Source organism: Nothoprocta perdicaria, unplaced genomic scaffold, assembly GCF_003342845.1.
Source record: "Nothoprocta perdicaria isolate Ctin4 unplaced genomic scaffold, notPer1 scaffold_280, whole genome shotgun sequence".
NCBI lineage: Eukaryota > Metazoa > Chordata > Aves > Tinamiformes > Tinamidae > Nothoprocta > Nothoprocta perdicaria.
In genome coordinates this window covers 433,009-445,337 of record NW_020455511.1, presented here as the reverse complement: position 1 = coordinate 445,337, position 12,329 = coordinate 433,009, and the positions used below count along the sequence as shown (strand labels likewise).

The 12,329-nt window shown below is 46.6% G+C and overlaps 1 protein-coding gene across 1 annotated transcript in view; it reads right to left on the bottom strand.

Moving 5' to 3' along the window:
• Positions 1-12,329, bottom strand: part of TDRD7 (tudor domain containing 7) — a 44,749-nt gene that overhangs the window by 29,766 nt on the left and 2,654 nt on the right. The window contains exons 3-4 of the mRNA XM_026041274.1: positions 9,988-10,129; positions 6,589-6,802 (exon numbers count right to left, since the gene is read on the bottom strand). Coding sequence (XP_025897059.1) covers positions 6,589-6,802; positions 9,988-10,129 — 356 coding nt within the window. The remainder of the gene's footprint in view (positions 1-6,588; positions 6,803-9,987; positions 10,130-12,329) is intronic.

Sequence of the window (12,329 nt, the reverse complement as noted above, 5' to 3'; positions counted from 1 at the left end):
TGCTGGCAGCATCACAGAAATCCTTCAACCTTCCAGGCACAACTAAGGGTCTCCTGCAATGGGGCAGCACAATAGCCTTCATAGAAGGGATGTAAGGTCTGCCTGGACAGCCACAACAAGAAAAGCCTCATCCCTTTCTCCTTCAAGCATCTCTCCGTACATATATTTACCACAGTGCACAATTCCAAGCTGAACACATATGGTACCAGACAGGTCCCTCAAGGGAAACAGACTCCAAGAACACTTTGACCACGTACGTAAGTACGTGGTCAACTCACGTACTTAGTCAGCTCAGAAACTATTGTGTTTCTGCAACCTCGCCGTGGGGATCAGCACCATACTCTCCCTCAGCACTACCACACAATATAAGCACCACTAAAAGTCACACTTTGAGTGATGTGGATAATCCAACTGCAAGTCACCTCCCCTCTTAACCTAAGAATATTACTGAGGAGAGAGAAGGGCAGCTGTCACCCTCTCTCACCATGTCTTCTGGAATGTTAGAAAGTAGCCCTGGAACTGATGTTGCCCACGTGCTGAGACACATGAAAGCAAATTTAATTTCGGATCTCCTCCCTACTCAGAGACATCACGGGGTATCTTCCTGAGCCTCCTGCTGCTTCCCATGGCACTGAGCAGGTGCTATGGTCAAGCTCCAAGCCCTACAAAGCAAAAAGAATCCTGTGACATGCTGCGTGTTGATATGGACTCTAGTGAATATTTTATTTCTCTAACGATGGCCTGGGACGGATGGAGTTAGAGAGCAGCAGGGCCAACAACGTTCTCTCAGCACACAGACATGGAAATCTCTTATCTGTGGAAGGCCCTGCATTCCCCAGCTGCTGTAGAGCACTCCCAGCAGCAGGAGCCAACATCTGCAGGATGGCACGTGAGGAACACCTGCGCAGACACAGCCGAACAGCTGGGCGCACTGCCCCGCACGGCGCACTGCTGCAGAGGGAAGGCACACGTGTACTGACCTCGGCAAGGCTCACACCAGCCAGAGCAGTTCTGCCCATGGCTGGAAGGCAACGCCAGCAGCAGCGGTTGCCAGTGCTGCTCCTGCTCCAACAGGCGCTACTGAGCAGCTCAGCCCGTTCTTACCCACACTGCCACTTTGCACGACTGAAGGTTGCTGACACTCACGTTACGAGCAAGGTCTGTGCCGCCTTCTGTGGCCCTGCAGGTCCACAGCAACATGCACAGAATGAGGCACATCGTGTGGGAAGGCACACAATGGCACGAGGACAACCTGCTGGCAGGCAAACACCTATATAGGCCCTCCCGATATTCTGAGACTCCTACATTCAAAATACCACTCCATTTGCTGACAGGATTAAAACAAAGAAAAAACAATAGCTAAAGTATAAAATGGTAAGATACAAAATGACACAAGATATAAAATGATACGAAATTATGTGAAACAATATGTAACAAAATTATATGAAATCATACAAAATCAAGGTATTTGAAAACATAAAATTATATAAAATTAATTATATAAAATTAACTGATACAAAGTTATATAAAAATCTATGATATACAAGGCTATAACAGTATTATTTGAAAAATACAGACATATAATATTATATATGAAATTATATGCTATGTGAAATTATTTGAAATGCTATCATATAAAACTATATATGATAAAGTGAAATGCAATTATATAAAATGACATAATAAGCTATGGTACATTAAATGATGTGAAATTACATGAAAAGCAATGAAACAATATAAAATCATACAAAAAGATAAATAATAATAATAAACAAATAATACATGAAATGTGATATGAAGTGCTATAAAATGATATATATGATATAAAATGACATATTAAGAACTTCTATATGACATGAATAGATACGTTATTAAATTGTATATATTATGCAAAATGAAATGATGAAACAAATTATATGAAATTATATAAAATGATATAAAATGAGATTATATTGACACCATTAACCAATCTGAAATAAGATATAGGATAAAAAATATGTGCTATGATATGTGATATGAAAAAGACAAAATTAAAATGATATCAAAGGAGTATGAAATTCATACTGTTCAGGAAGGGAGAATGCAGGGAGGAAGGGGACGAGCTGTTTTCATTGGTGGCCAGCGACAGGACAAGGGGTAATGGGCATAAGCTGGAGCACAGGAGGTTCCGTCTCCATGTGAGGAGGAACTTCTTGGCTGTGAGGGTGCCCGAGCCCTGGCACAGGCTGCCCAGGGAGGCTGTGGAGTCTCCTGCTCTGGAGATCTTCCCAACCCGCCTGGATGCCGCCCTGTGCCCCGTGCTCTGGGTGTCCCTGCTGGAGCAGGGGCTGGACTGGATGAGCTCTAGAGGTCCCTTCCAAGCTTGAATATTCTATGAAATGATGTATGGTGGTGATGGGATGTATGGGGTGGGACTTTATGGTCCTAAAGTTCTTTTCCAACCATTATGATTCTATGATATATGAAAAGATACAAAGTGCTAAATAATGAAATATAAAAAAATATATTGAATGAAAATATGAAATGATATGACAGTAAATGACATGAAATGGTGTTATATGATATAAAATAGATGTGCTAAAATATGATATAAAATGATATGACATTAAATTTAATTATAGGAAATGAAATCATATTTAATGAAAAGATATAAAATGGCATGAAACTAAATGAAACGGAATGATATAAAATGAAAAGACTTAAAAGGATATAAAATTAAATTACACAGAATGATCCAAAATGATACAAGAAAAATATAAAACTATTTCATAAATCAACTAGAAAAATGTATAAATACATGAAATTATATGAAATGAAAAGATATGAAATTATATGAAATGAGTTATGTGAAATTAAATTACTTAAGATTTGATATGAAATACTGTTGTAAAATGATTATACAAGATCAAATAAAACGATATATCATGACAAAATTAAGTGTTAGAATATATGAAAAGTAATTATGATATAAATGATATGATATAAAAGGATACGGAATATGAAATATATGAAATTATATATTATATTTAATCATATGATACTAAATATTATTAAATGATGTGGTATGATTTTATACGGTGTGAAAGGAAATTATACAAAATGAACTGATATGAAACCATGAAATTATACAAAAAAGTGGTACTAAATGAAACTATGCAAAATGATAATATGAAATTACAAAAAGAAATATAGAATAGAATGGAATGGTATAAAAAGGAATGGAAGGGTATAAAACGGAAGAGTATAAAATGGAATGTTGGATAGAGTACAGAAGGGAAGGGTACAGATGGGAACTGAAGGAAATAAAATTGAATGCCATAAAGTGGTATAAAGTGGAATAGTATAAAAAGGAATGCAATTGCATAAAAAGAAAATGGAATGGTATAAAACAGATTTGAGTGGAAGAAAATGGAACAGTATAAAATGCATCAGAATGAAAAGGAAGGGAATATAACAGAAGCGAAAGGTATAAAAAAAAAAAGAGTACAAAATGGAAAGGAAGGGTACAAAAGGGCATAGTATAAAATACAAAGTTATACAAAAAGTATAAACTGGAATGAAAGAGCATAAAAGGGATTTGGATGAAATGGCATATTATCAAATGGACTAGTATGGTACAAAAAAGTATGGAATTGAATTGTTAAAAAGTGAACGCAATCATACAAAATAGAATGTTATAAAATCAAAAGCTAAAATTGAATGGAAGGCTAGAAAATGGAATGGAAGAGAGCAGGGGTCTAACACAAAACGGCATAAGCAAAATAAAATCCTATAAAATAAATTGGCATAAAATGGAATAGAAAAATTAAAATTGCAATGCTGTAAAATGAAAGGACGTAAAATGCAACAGAGTGGCCTAAAATGAAATGGAAAGGTATATAATGTTAGAGTATAAAATGCAATGGCAGGTTATAAAATGAAATGAAAGGGGTCAAGGTGCAATGCAGTGGTGTAAAATGCATTGGAATGGTATAAAACAGTATGGTACGGTTTAAAATGGTATGAATCACAGAGCAGCTGAGGTGGGAAGGGGCCTCTGGAGACCACGCAGCGCAGCCCCTGCCCAAGCAGGGTCACCTCGAGCGCCCTGCACAGCATCGTGTCCAGGGGGTTCTGAACATCTGCAGCCAGGGAGACCCCACAGCCTCCCCGCACAGCCTGCCCCACACCTCGGCCTCCACACCCCACAGCCTCCCCGCACAGCCCGCCCCACAGCTCGGCCTCCACACCCCACAGCCTCCCTGCACAGCCCGCCCCACAGCTCGGCCTCTCTCGTGCTCGACAGGATTTTGCTCAGGTTCAGGCAGAACTTCCCCGGGTTCCGTCTGTGCCAGTTCCCTCTTCTCCTGTCGCTGGCTGCCACTGACAAGAATCGGACGCCCTCCCCTTGACACCTTCCTTTCGGGTGTTTGTACACACTGGTAAGATCCCTCCCAGACCTCTTTTTTCCAGGTCGAGCAGTCCCAGCTCCCCCATCTTCTGCTCACAGGAGACATGCTCCAGGGCCCTCCCCGTCTTGGTCGCCCTGCCCTGGACCCTCTCCAGTCCCTGCCCTGGACCCTCTCCAGTAGGGACAGGTCTCTCATTGTTGTGAGCCCAGAGCTGGACACAGCACTCCACGTGCAGATGGCATGCAATGGTGTGGTATAGAGTAACATAAAATGCATTTCACATACTTCTAGTTGGTCTTTGCAAATGATCACAACTGACACTGTCCTAACTTGGAAGACAAATTCATAAGCAGCAGCAAGACAGATCAACATGGGGTTTCTTGTTGAGCCTGCCAGCAAGATTTTTGTGAGGAAAAAGGCTTAGGATAAAGGCAGTAGTTGTGAAAAGACAGGCAACTGCCTATAGAAGAGGCAGTCTCTCAGGCCATGGAATGCTGCCTGCAAAGCCAGGAAGGCATCAGAGTAGGGAGCCCTGGCCTGACTGCAGGTACCCTCAGCATCTCCCCATCCTCCTGTAACAGGGCACGTAGAAGAAACAGTCTGTCCCTTCACAGCAAGGCACCACTGAGCTTGGAAGGCCACGACAGAGGAGGCAAGCATGCTCCGAACGCTGGTGCCTGCAAACTTGCTGCAGAGCCTGCACGGCTGGCTGAGCACCAAGCAGCACCGAAGTGTGAGGAGGCCCTCCCAAGACAAACAGCAGCAGGAGAACCCAAAGGCAGCTGGGACAGCACACATAGGCTTTGCTATAAGGCTAGGAAGTGGCTGGCCTGGGAAATGTTTCCAGGGAAATATTCCCAGGGAAATTGTACAGCATCCCTGGTCAGGACAGGGACATAGGATGGTCCCCTACAATGTAAACACTTCCACAGCAGCATCCTGCTAACAGGACCAAGTGCGACTGATCATGGGTGCCTCAGCCCCAGAAATCAAAGCGCGACACTGCTCCCTGAAACAAGCCGAGGGCAACATGCAGGAGAAACTCCAAGAAGAGCACCAGAAGCTGCAAGGTTGCTTGGCGCCCAATGAAAGCAGTGACTCACCTAGTTAAGTTTTTAACCATTGCTGCAGGCTTTTGGGTCTTGCACAAACCTACCTAACAGAGTCAAGATAAGTGTTTTGCTCTGCTAGTCCAGGACATGGCACGAGGCCTTTCAGAGAAGCCACCCTGCCAAAGACAAATGAAGAGAAACAGGAAATTCCACCAAGCACCTGTGGCACAGAACAGGGAGAGAGATGTGTGCACCTCTGGGCTTTTCTCATGCTCACATGCAACGCTGGTGCCGGCTGGCAGCACCAAAGGCTCTCGCCCTTTCCGTGCCCGCCCGTGAGTGCCACAACAAGAGGCTCCGCCGCAGGATTAGGCTGCCCCTTGCTCGGGACCGCAGCCTGAGCCCGGGATTAGCGACACAATCGTGGCCGGGGAGGCCGCACAAAGAGAAGAGACGGGACAGCAGCAGCCACCTGAGCCGGGCGGATTAGGGCTGCACAGAGCAGAGCCGCGGGCCCTGCTGGCCCAGCACAACGGCCCAAGGCACCGTTGGCACCCGGCGCGCTCCGGGTGCCTGGTGCCACACTTGTGACACCAGGCTCCCTGCCCAACACATTGGGCAGAGCACTCGTTTGGATGAGGTCAGCAGGCCAGGAACATGGGGAAGGCTCTGGCAGCACCCAAGGAGGACAAGGTTGGCCCTCTTGCTCCCCGTACCATGTGCAGATTGATTTTGCAAAGAGTGACCCTCTGCACCCACACGTCCCCAGGCACACTGCTGATATGACAAGCGTTAGCAGCACACAAAGCCGGTAAGCACAGGGACTCGCTCTTGCTAAAGGAGGGCCATCCAGCCCAGCAAGGCACTGCTCCCACACACTCTTCCACCCATCCTGCCCAGCTCAAGGGCAGCAGCAAGGCCTCCAGGCAGCTTGAGCTCCTCCTGCGCAGGATGTTTTTGTGATCAGCCAATAGCAGCAGAGCTCCAAGCCCTTCCTGCTCCTCAGCCCCAAAGCAGCACATGCACAGAAGAGGGCAGAAGGAGCATTGAACGGCTCCAATGTTCACCTACCCGCTTCCAGAGCCCTACCACAATCCCACCTCTCCACGCTCCAGTCGGTGTCTCGCACACACACATGCACTGACCTGTTTATCACAGTGACATGCCTCTGCATGGGAATCTCCTTAGGTGCTCCACTTCCAGCAGCCGGGGACAAGGCAGGCAGGACACACTCTGCAGTGGGTTTCACCACTCCGCAGGCCATGCCTCTGACTCTTTGCAGGCGAGGGACAGGCCTCTTGCTGCATTCTTCTGGGCTGCTCATAAACCTGGGTTGTCGCAAAGTTCCTTTTGGCTTTCCTAAAGAGTTTGCAGATGGAGCTGTGAGTAATGCTGTCCCATTGTCTTGGCACAAAAGGTTCCTCCACCCAACCCAAACTCTTCTAGCACAGCACACAGCTCCCTCTAGGTATCCATACTTTGGTAAACAGATTTAGGGAGGACATTTTCAGACACAAGTTTTAATGTCTTCACAACAGCCTGATGTCACAACACCCAAACACCAGCAAAACCACAGTTCCTATCTCCATATAGCACCAGAGCAAGAAATACAAGATGTGTGTCTTGTTACAGCTGTGATAAATCATGCAGTCTGTGAGATACCAAAGCCAAGTCCTGGTTAAAACTCACCTTCTGCACTGCACTTTACCACCACTGACAACACAATACCAGCAGGTCTCTTAGGATGATTGAAGATTCAACTCCACCCTCCTGAGGCAACTCCTGGACAACTGTCCTTCCCAAATTTCCACCACACAACTGGAGTCATCAAGTAACACTGGCAGAGGGGCAGACCACACTGTCCTTTATGTGCCATTTACCTGCTTGTTGTACCAGACCAACTTTTGTGCAATATGGTGAACAACGGGTTTACAATCATTTTCATTAAACTAGCATATGAGTCATCAATTCAGGTTCCCAAACAAACAGCACACTGCTGGTATGTCACTGGAGAGCAAGAAAAATCAAAAGGCTCAGGACAGAAAATATCAGAGACACAGAGAGGTTGTAGTGGAATGTGTACAGAACAAGGGCTCCTGAAGTTCAAGTTGATATGCCAGTCCAGTGCTAAACAAGGGGGCTGGATAAATTCCTCTGAGCAGCAGAGACACTCACTACCTACTGCACAGTACACTGCTATTTCAGATTCACAAGCAGCAGTGCTTGCCTGGGAAAGGCAGTCACTTCCCTTCATGATAAGACAGCTCAGCCCTTCACAAAGAAGCTGCTGAATTGCTGACTGATACATGGGACTGTAAGTTTGATCAGCACAGACCTCAGGCAACACGGTAGCTCTGAACAGTGACCAGTGGGGAAAATGGCTGAGCTTTCCCTGGGATGGGCCAAATCAGCAGGAGTGGAAATCTGGAACTGTCCTTCCTGCAAGAGAGGTATCCCACCATGCACGACATAGCCCTATAGGTCATTTTAGACATCCAAAAGAGGACAGGGTCCATCTTTAAGCTGGTGAAAAGGCCAGTGTTGCTCAGGAGGGTTTGAGCAACAGCAAATACAAACAGTTCTATTGCAGAAGCAGAACCTCTGCAACCAGCAGACTCCAAAGGTCCCCAGTCAGGAAGATCACAGAATCACAGAATGGTTGGAAGGGGTCTCTAGAGATCATCTAGTGCAACCCCCTGCTCCAGCAGGGACACCCAGAGCATGGGGCACAGGGTCGTATCCAGGTGGGTTTGGAACATCTCCAGAGGAGAGTCCACAACCCTCCTGGGCAGCCTGTGGCAGGGTTCTATCACCCTCACAGTAAAGAAGTTCTTCCTCACATGCAAATAGCACTTCTTGTGTTTCAACTCGTTTCCATTACCCCTCTCCATCATGCTGAGACGCTCCTCTAGAGAAACTCGAAATGCCTCAGAATTTCTGGCTTTCCCTACCATGCATAGAGCCTATCGCCCCTCAGATGGCACAGAAGACCCCCTCTCCCAGCCCCAACACGCAGCAGGTACCTCCAAATCCTGGCTTGCCAGGACTTGCTCAAAAACAGAAGCAAATCAATGACATACATGTGCCCCAAGCCGTATAAAAGGTGGCAGCAGCAGCCATAAGGTCTTCAGTTAAAGCAGACAGCGGTGGGTTGTCTAGGGACACTCTTTGCATTGCCAGAGCTACTGCTTTCAGGGTAACAACAAAACTGGCTGCAGCTTCTCTTCCCTTTCCCAAAAGCCACCTTGGCAGCCACCCCATTTTCCCAGGGACACTCGGGAACAAAGAGGGAAGGAGGTCATGGCAGGAGCGTCACCAGCCTCCCCAGGACATGCAGCTCCAGCCAGGAATTGCCTACTTGCCTTCTGCCAGGCTGCTCCCATATTCCAGTGCTGCTAGGGCTGGAGCAGGCATGGAAAGGCAGTGGGGCAGAAGGAAGCCGGAGGCAGAGTCACAGAGGCACAAAGATTTATTAGGGGGTCCGTACCTGATGGCATACAGCAACTAACTGTGAAAACTGGTCTGTGGAAAAGTAAGAAGAAAAAGAGGGACAGATAAAACAGAAGCAGAAAAACTCACCAACAGCCACAGCTGACCAGGAGAGCATCCATCTCCTGCATAGCACACAGCCACTGATAATGATGACCTTCAACACATCTTTTCCCAAGTGCTACATACCTTCCCTGGCACCTGCTTCCCATCCCTCGTTGGGAGACTAGCAGCACTGCTGAGACCATGCTAATCATGGGCAGTCTGTTCTATTCAGCCTAGTCTACTGCCTATTCTGTACACACCTATTATTCGGCAGTATCCTTCAAATACTGAAGGACTCCTCCGAGCTATGCTGTGCACTAGGCTATGTTATGCACTCCAGTTGAAACTAGCACCTGTGAAATGCCCCATGGGCACGTGACACAGTTGTCACATCAGTGCTATTTGGTTCCTCTGACAAAACACCAGTTTCGGGCTTGGCTGGTACGAGGCCTGGCCACCACCACCACCACAACAAAAGCATAGGAACATAAGGAAGACACCCGCAGAGGCTCTGGAAGAACACTGCCATGGCCGTGAAAAGGTTCAGAGCTGCAGACAGCAGGCACTAGTAATGCCCAACAGCAGTGAAAGTTGCTAAAACAATGTGAACACTGAAGACAGGGAGATCAAATCTTGCCTTGTCCTTCCTGTTCCCCCTCTAAAAACCTGCAGACACACACCTATACAGCTCATCGAAATCTTGAATGTACTCCCACCATTAAAGCAAAGGCACAAGTGAAGCCAGTTGTCATTCAAGAATATTCAAGAATATTCATTCAAGAATATTCCTCATTTACAGCTCAGGTACACCTCTGAATAGGGCTTCCTCACACATCTTAGCTAGCCTCTAAGTACACCTAATCTTAACAGCAACACTGCCACAATGACTCTTCAGAAGGTCCAACAACGTGTAGTGACCAGCACCACTTGCTCCAAGCAAAGACTTTTTGCCACAGCAACTACACATCCATCTGATGTGGGCAGCCCTTCCAAAGCTTGCCACATCTTACCTACTAACGTGACAGGAGTTGTGTTCTTCAGCCTCATCTGGCAGTTGACTTGTCGTCCCACTTTCCTTTTGGAACTTCTCTGCCGGGCTACCAGCTGAGCAATCCGCACTGTCTCGGTGCAAGCAACAGCATGGCAAGTGATCTGCTCAGGGTACCAAAGAGACAAAGTCAAACATTTGCTGATGTCCAAGCTTAAGCATGGGGAAGACCCTTGCACGCAACACCAGACTCACAACAAGCTCAAGCACTGAGATTATAACACAAAAACAGGAGAGGACCTCCTGAAGGCCTTTGTTGACACCTCTGAAATTTAGCAGAGATGTTCAAGAAATGACAGCTTTTCTAAAAATAGGAGGACAGAAGAAGAAGAAGAAAAAAAAAAACAAAAAACCCAAAACACAAGTCATTGCTCAGCAGCAACTGCTTACTCAAAACCTCAAAAGCTCTGCTTGGCCTCTCAGCCTGACCCAGAAGGTCTACAGAATTACAGGCACGGCATGGCACAACCTGGAACAAGACAACACTCTTGACTTGCCACAGGACACTTCTGCTCAACCTTCCTCTCAGCCTCAGCATCTTCAACTGCCTGGCTCAACTCACACTCCCAGCACCTGCAGATGTTGGCAGATTCTTCAGAAGAAAGGCTCTTCTCATCTGCCATCTGAGGAGTTCCTGCTTAGCAGTCAGACAACAAACCAGTTGCACAGTCACCACTAGCACACAAAACGTACCCACTGGCAACCTCTATGTGCATAGCCTCACTAGCCCAGGGCTTATATGCAAAAAGCCACACCAGAGCTGACACTGGAAGCAACCTCTGTGCATCACCTAGTCTAACTCTTCTGCTAAACACAGGGCCAACCACAGCGGATTGTTCAGGGTGTGGCCCAGTGATTTTGACCTCCTCCATGGCTGCAGACTCCAGAATTCCTCTGGCAAACTTGGTCAGTGTTCGACCACCCTCACCAGAAAGATAGCTTCCTCTCTTCAGATGTGGCCTCCTGTAGCTTGGTTTGTACCCATTGCCTCTTGTCCCGTCTTGGGGAATCACAGAGAAGAGGCTGACTCAATCTTTCTCACTCTCCAAAGAACCATGAGATCCCCCCACAGAACCTCCTCTTCTCCAGCACGAAAAACTTCAGCTCTCTCAGCATTTTTTTTTTCTGATAGCAGGTGCTGCAATCTCTTCCTCATTTTCATGGCCCTTCTGCACACTTGCTCAACTACTGAGTCCATAACCTTCTGCATGGGTCAGCCCAGCACTAAACACAGCACTCCATACGTGGTCTCACCAGTATCGAGTAGGGGATGAGCATTATTACCTCCCTTCACCTCCTTCCTGTGCTCTCCTAATCCCAGGGTGCTGTCAGCAGGCTTCACTGCAAGGGCTTTACTTATGCCTCATCAACACGTTGCCCATCAGGATTCTGTCAGCTGCTCTGCAGCAGGCTAGACCCCAGGCTCTGCTGATGCAGGGGAATATTTCTCCCCAGGAAGCAACACTGGTTATTTCTCTCTAGAGAACTCGGTGAGAATGTTCTCAGTCCACTTTGCCAGCCTGTCAATACCCTTCTGAATGGCAGCATAATCACTGCGTGCACAAATTACTCTGGGTTTATATCAGCTGCAAACTTGCTGAGCAGCCACTCTGTCTCATGCCAAAGGTCATTCAACAGTACTGCAAGCTGCACTCACTCTGGAGGGGGGCTCATCACTAGCCTCCACCTGGACTTTGGGTCACTGCTCACTACACTTGTAGTCCAGCAAATCAAAGAGCTTTCCGACCACTTCCTTCTCCACTCATGTAGTCTCAGTTTCATCAGTGAGGAGCTTATGAGAGACAGTGTCCAAAGCCTTACTGAAGTTGAGAGAGACAACATCCGCAGCTCTCTCCTCAGCTAGTCAGCAAACTGCAGAAGCCTATCCAGTTGTTCACACATGATTTCCCTTTCATAAAGCCAGGTTCACTATGCTCAGTCAACTTACATCCCTCAACTGTTTGGAAAATTATATCCAGGGGGATTTGCTCAGGGATCAAGGTGATGCTGACCAGCCTGTGGTTACCTCTTTCTTGCCCCTCCTGAAGACAGCAGTGGCATTTGCTTCCCTCCAGTTGCTGGCAACATCTCTGATCACAGTGTCCTTCCAAATATAAAGGAAGGTGATCTTGCGAGTCCACCAGCCTCGCCAATACTTCAGGGACCTGGGATTGCTGAAGGCAAACCTTTCTAAGAAACAGAGAAAGACATCCACACCTTTAGCTTCTCCATGTCGCTTATGACTAGGCTGCCTTTCCCATTCATCAGTGATCCCATACTTTTCCTACGTTTCCTTTGCTAGCC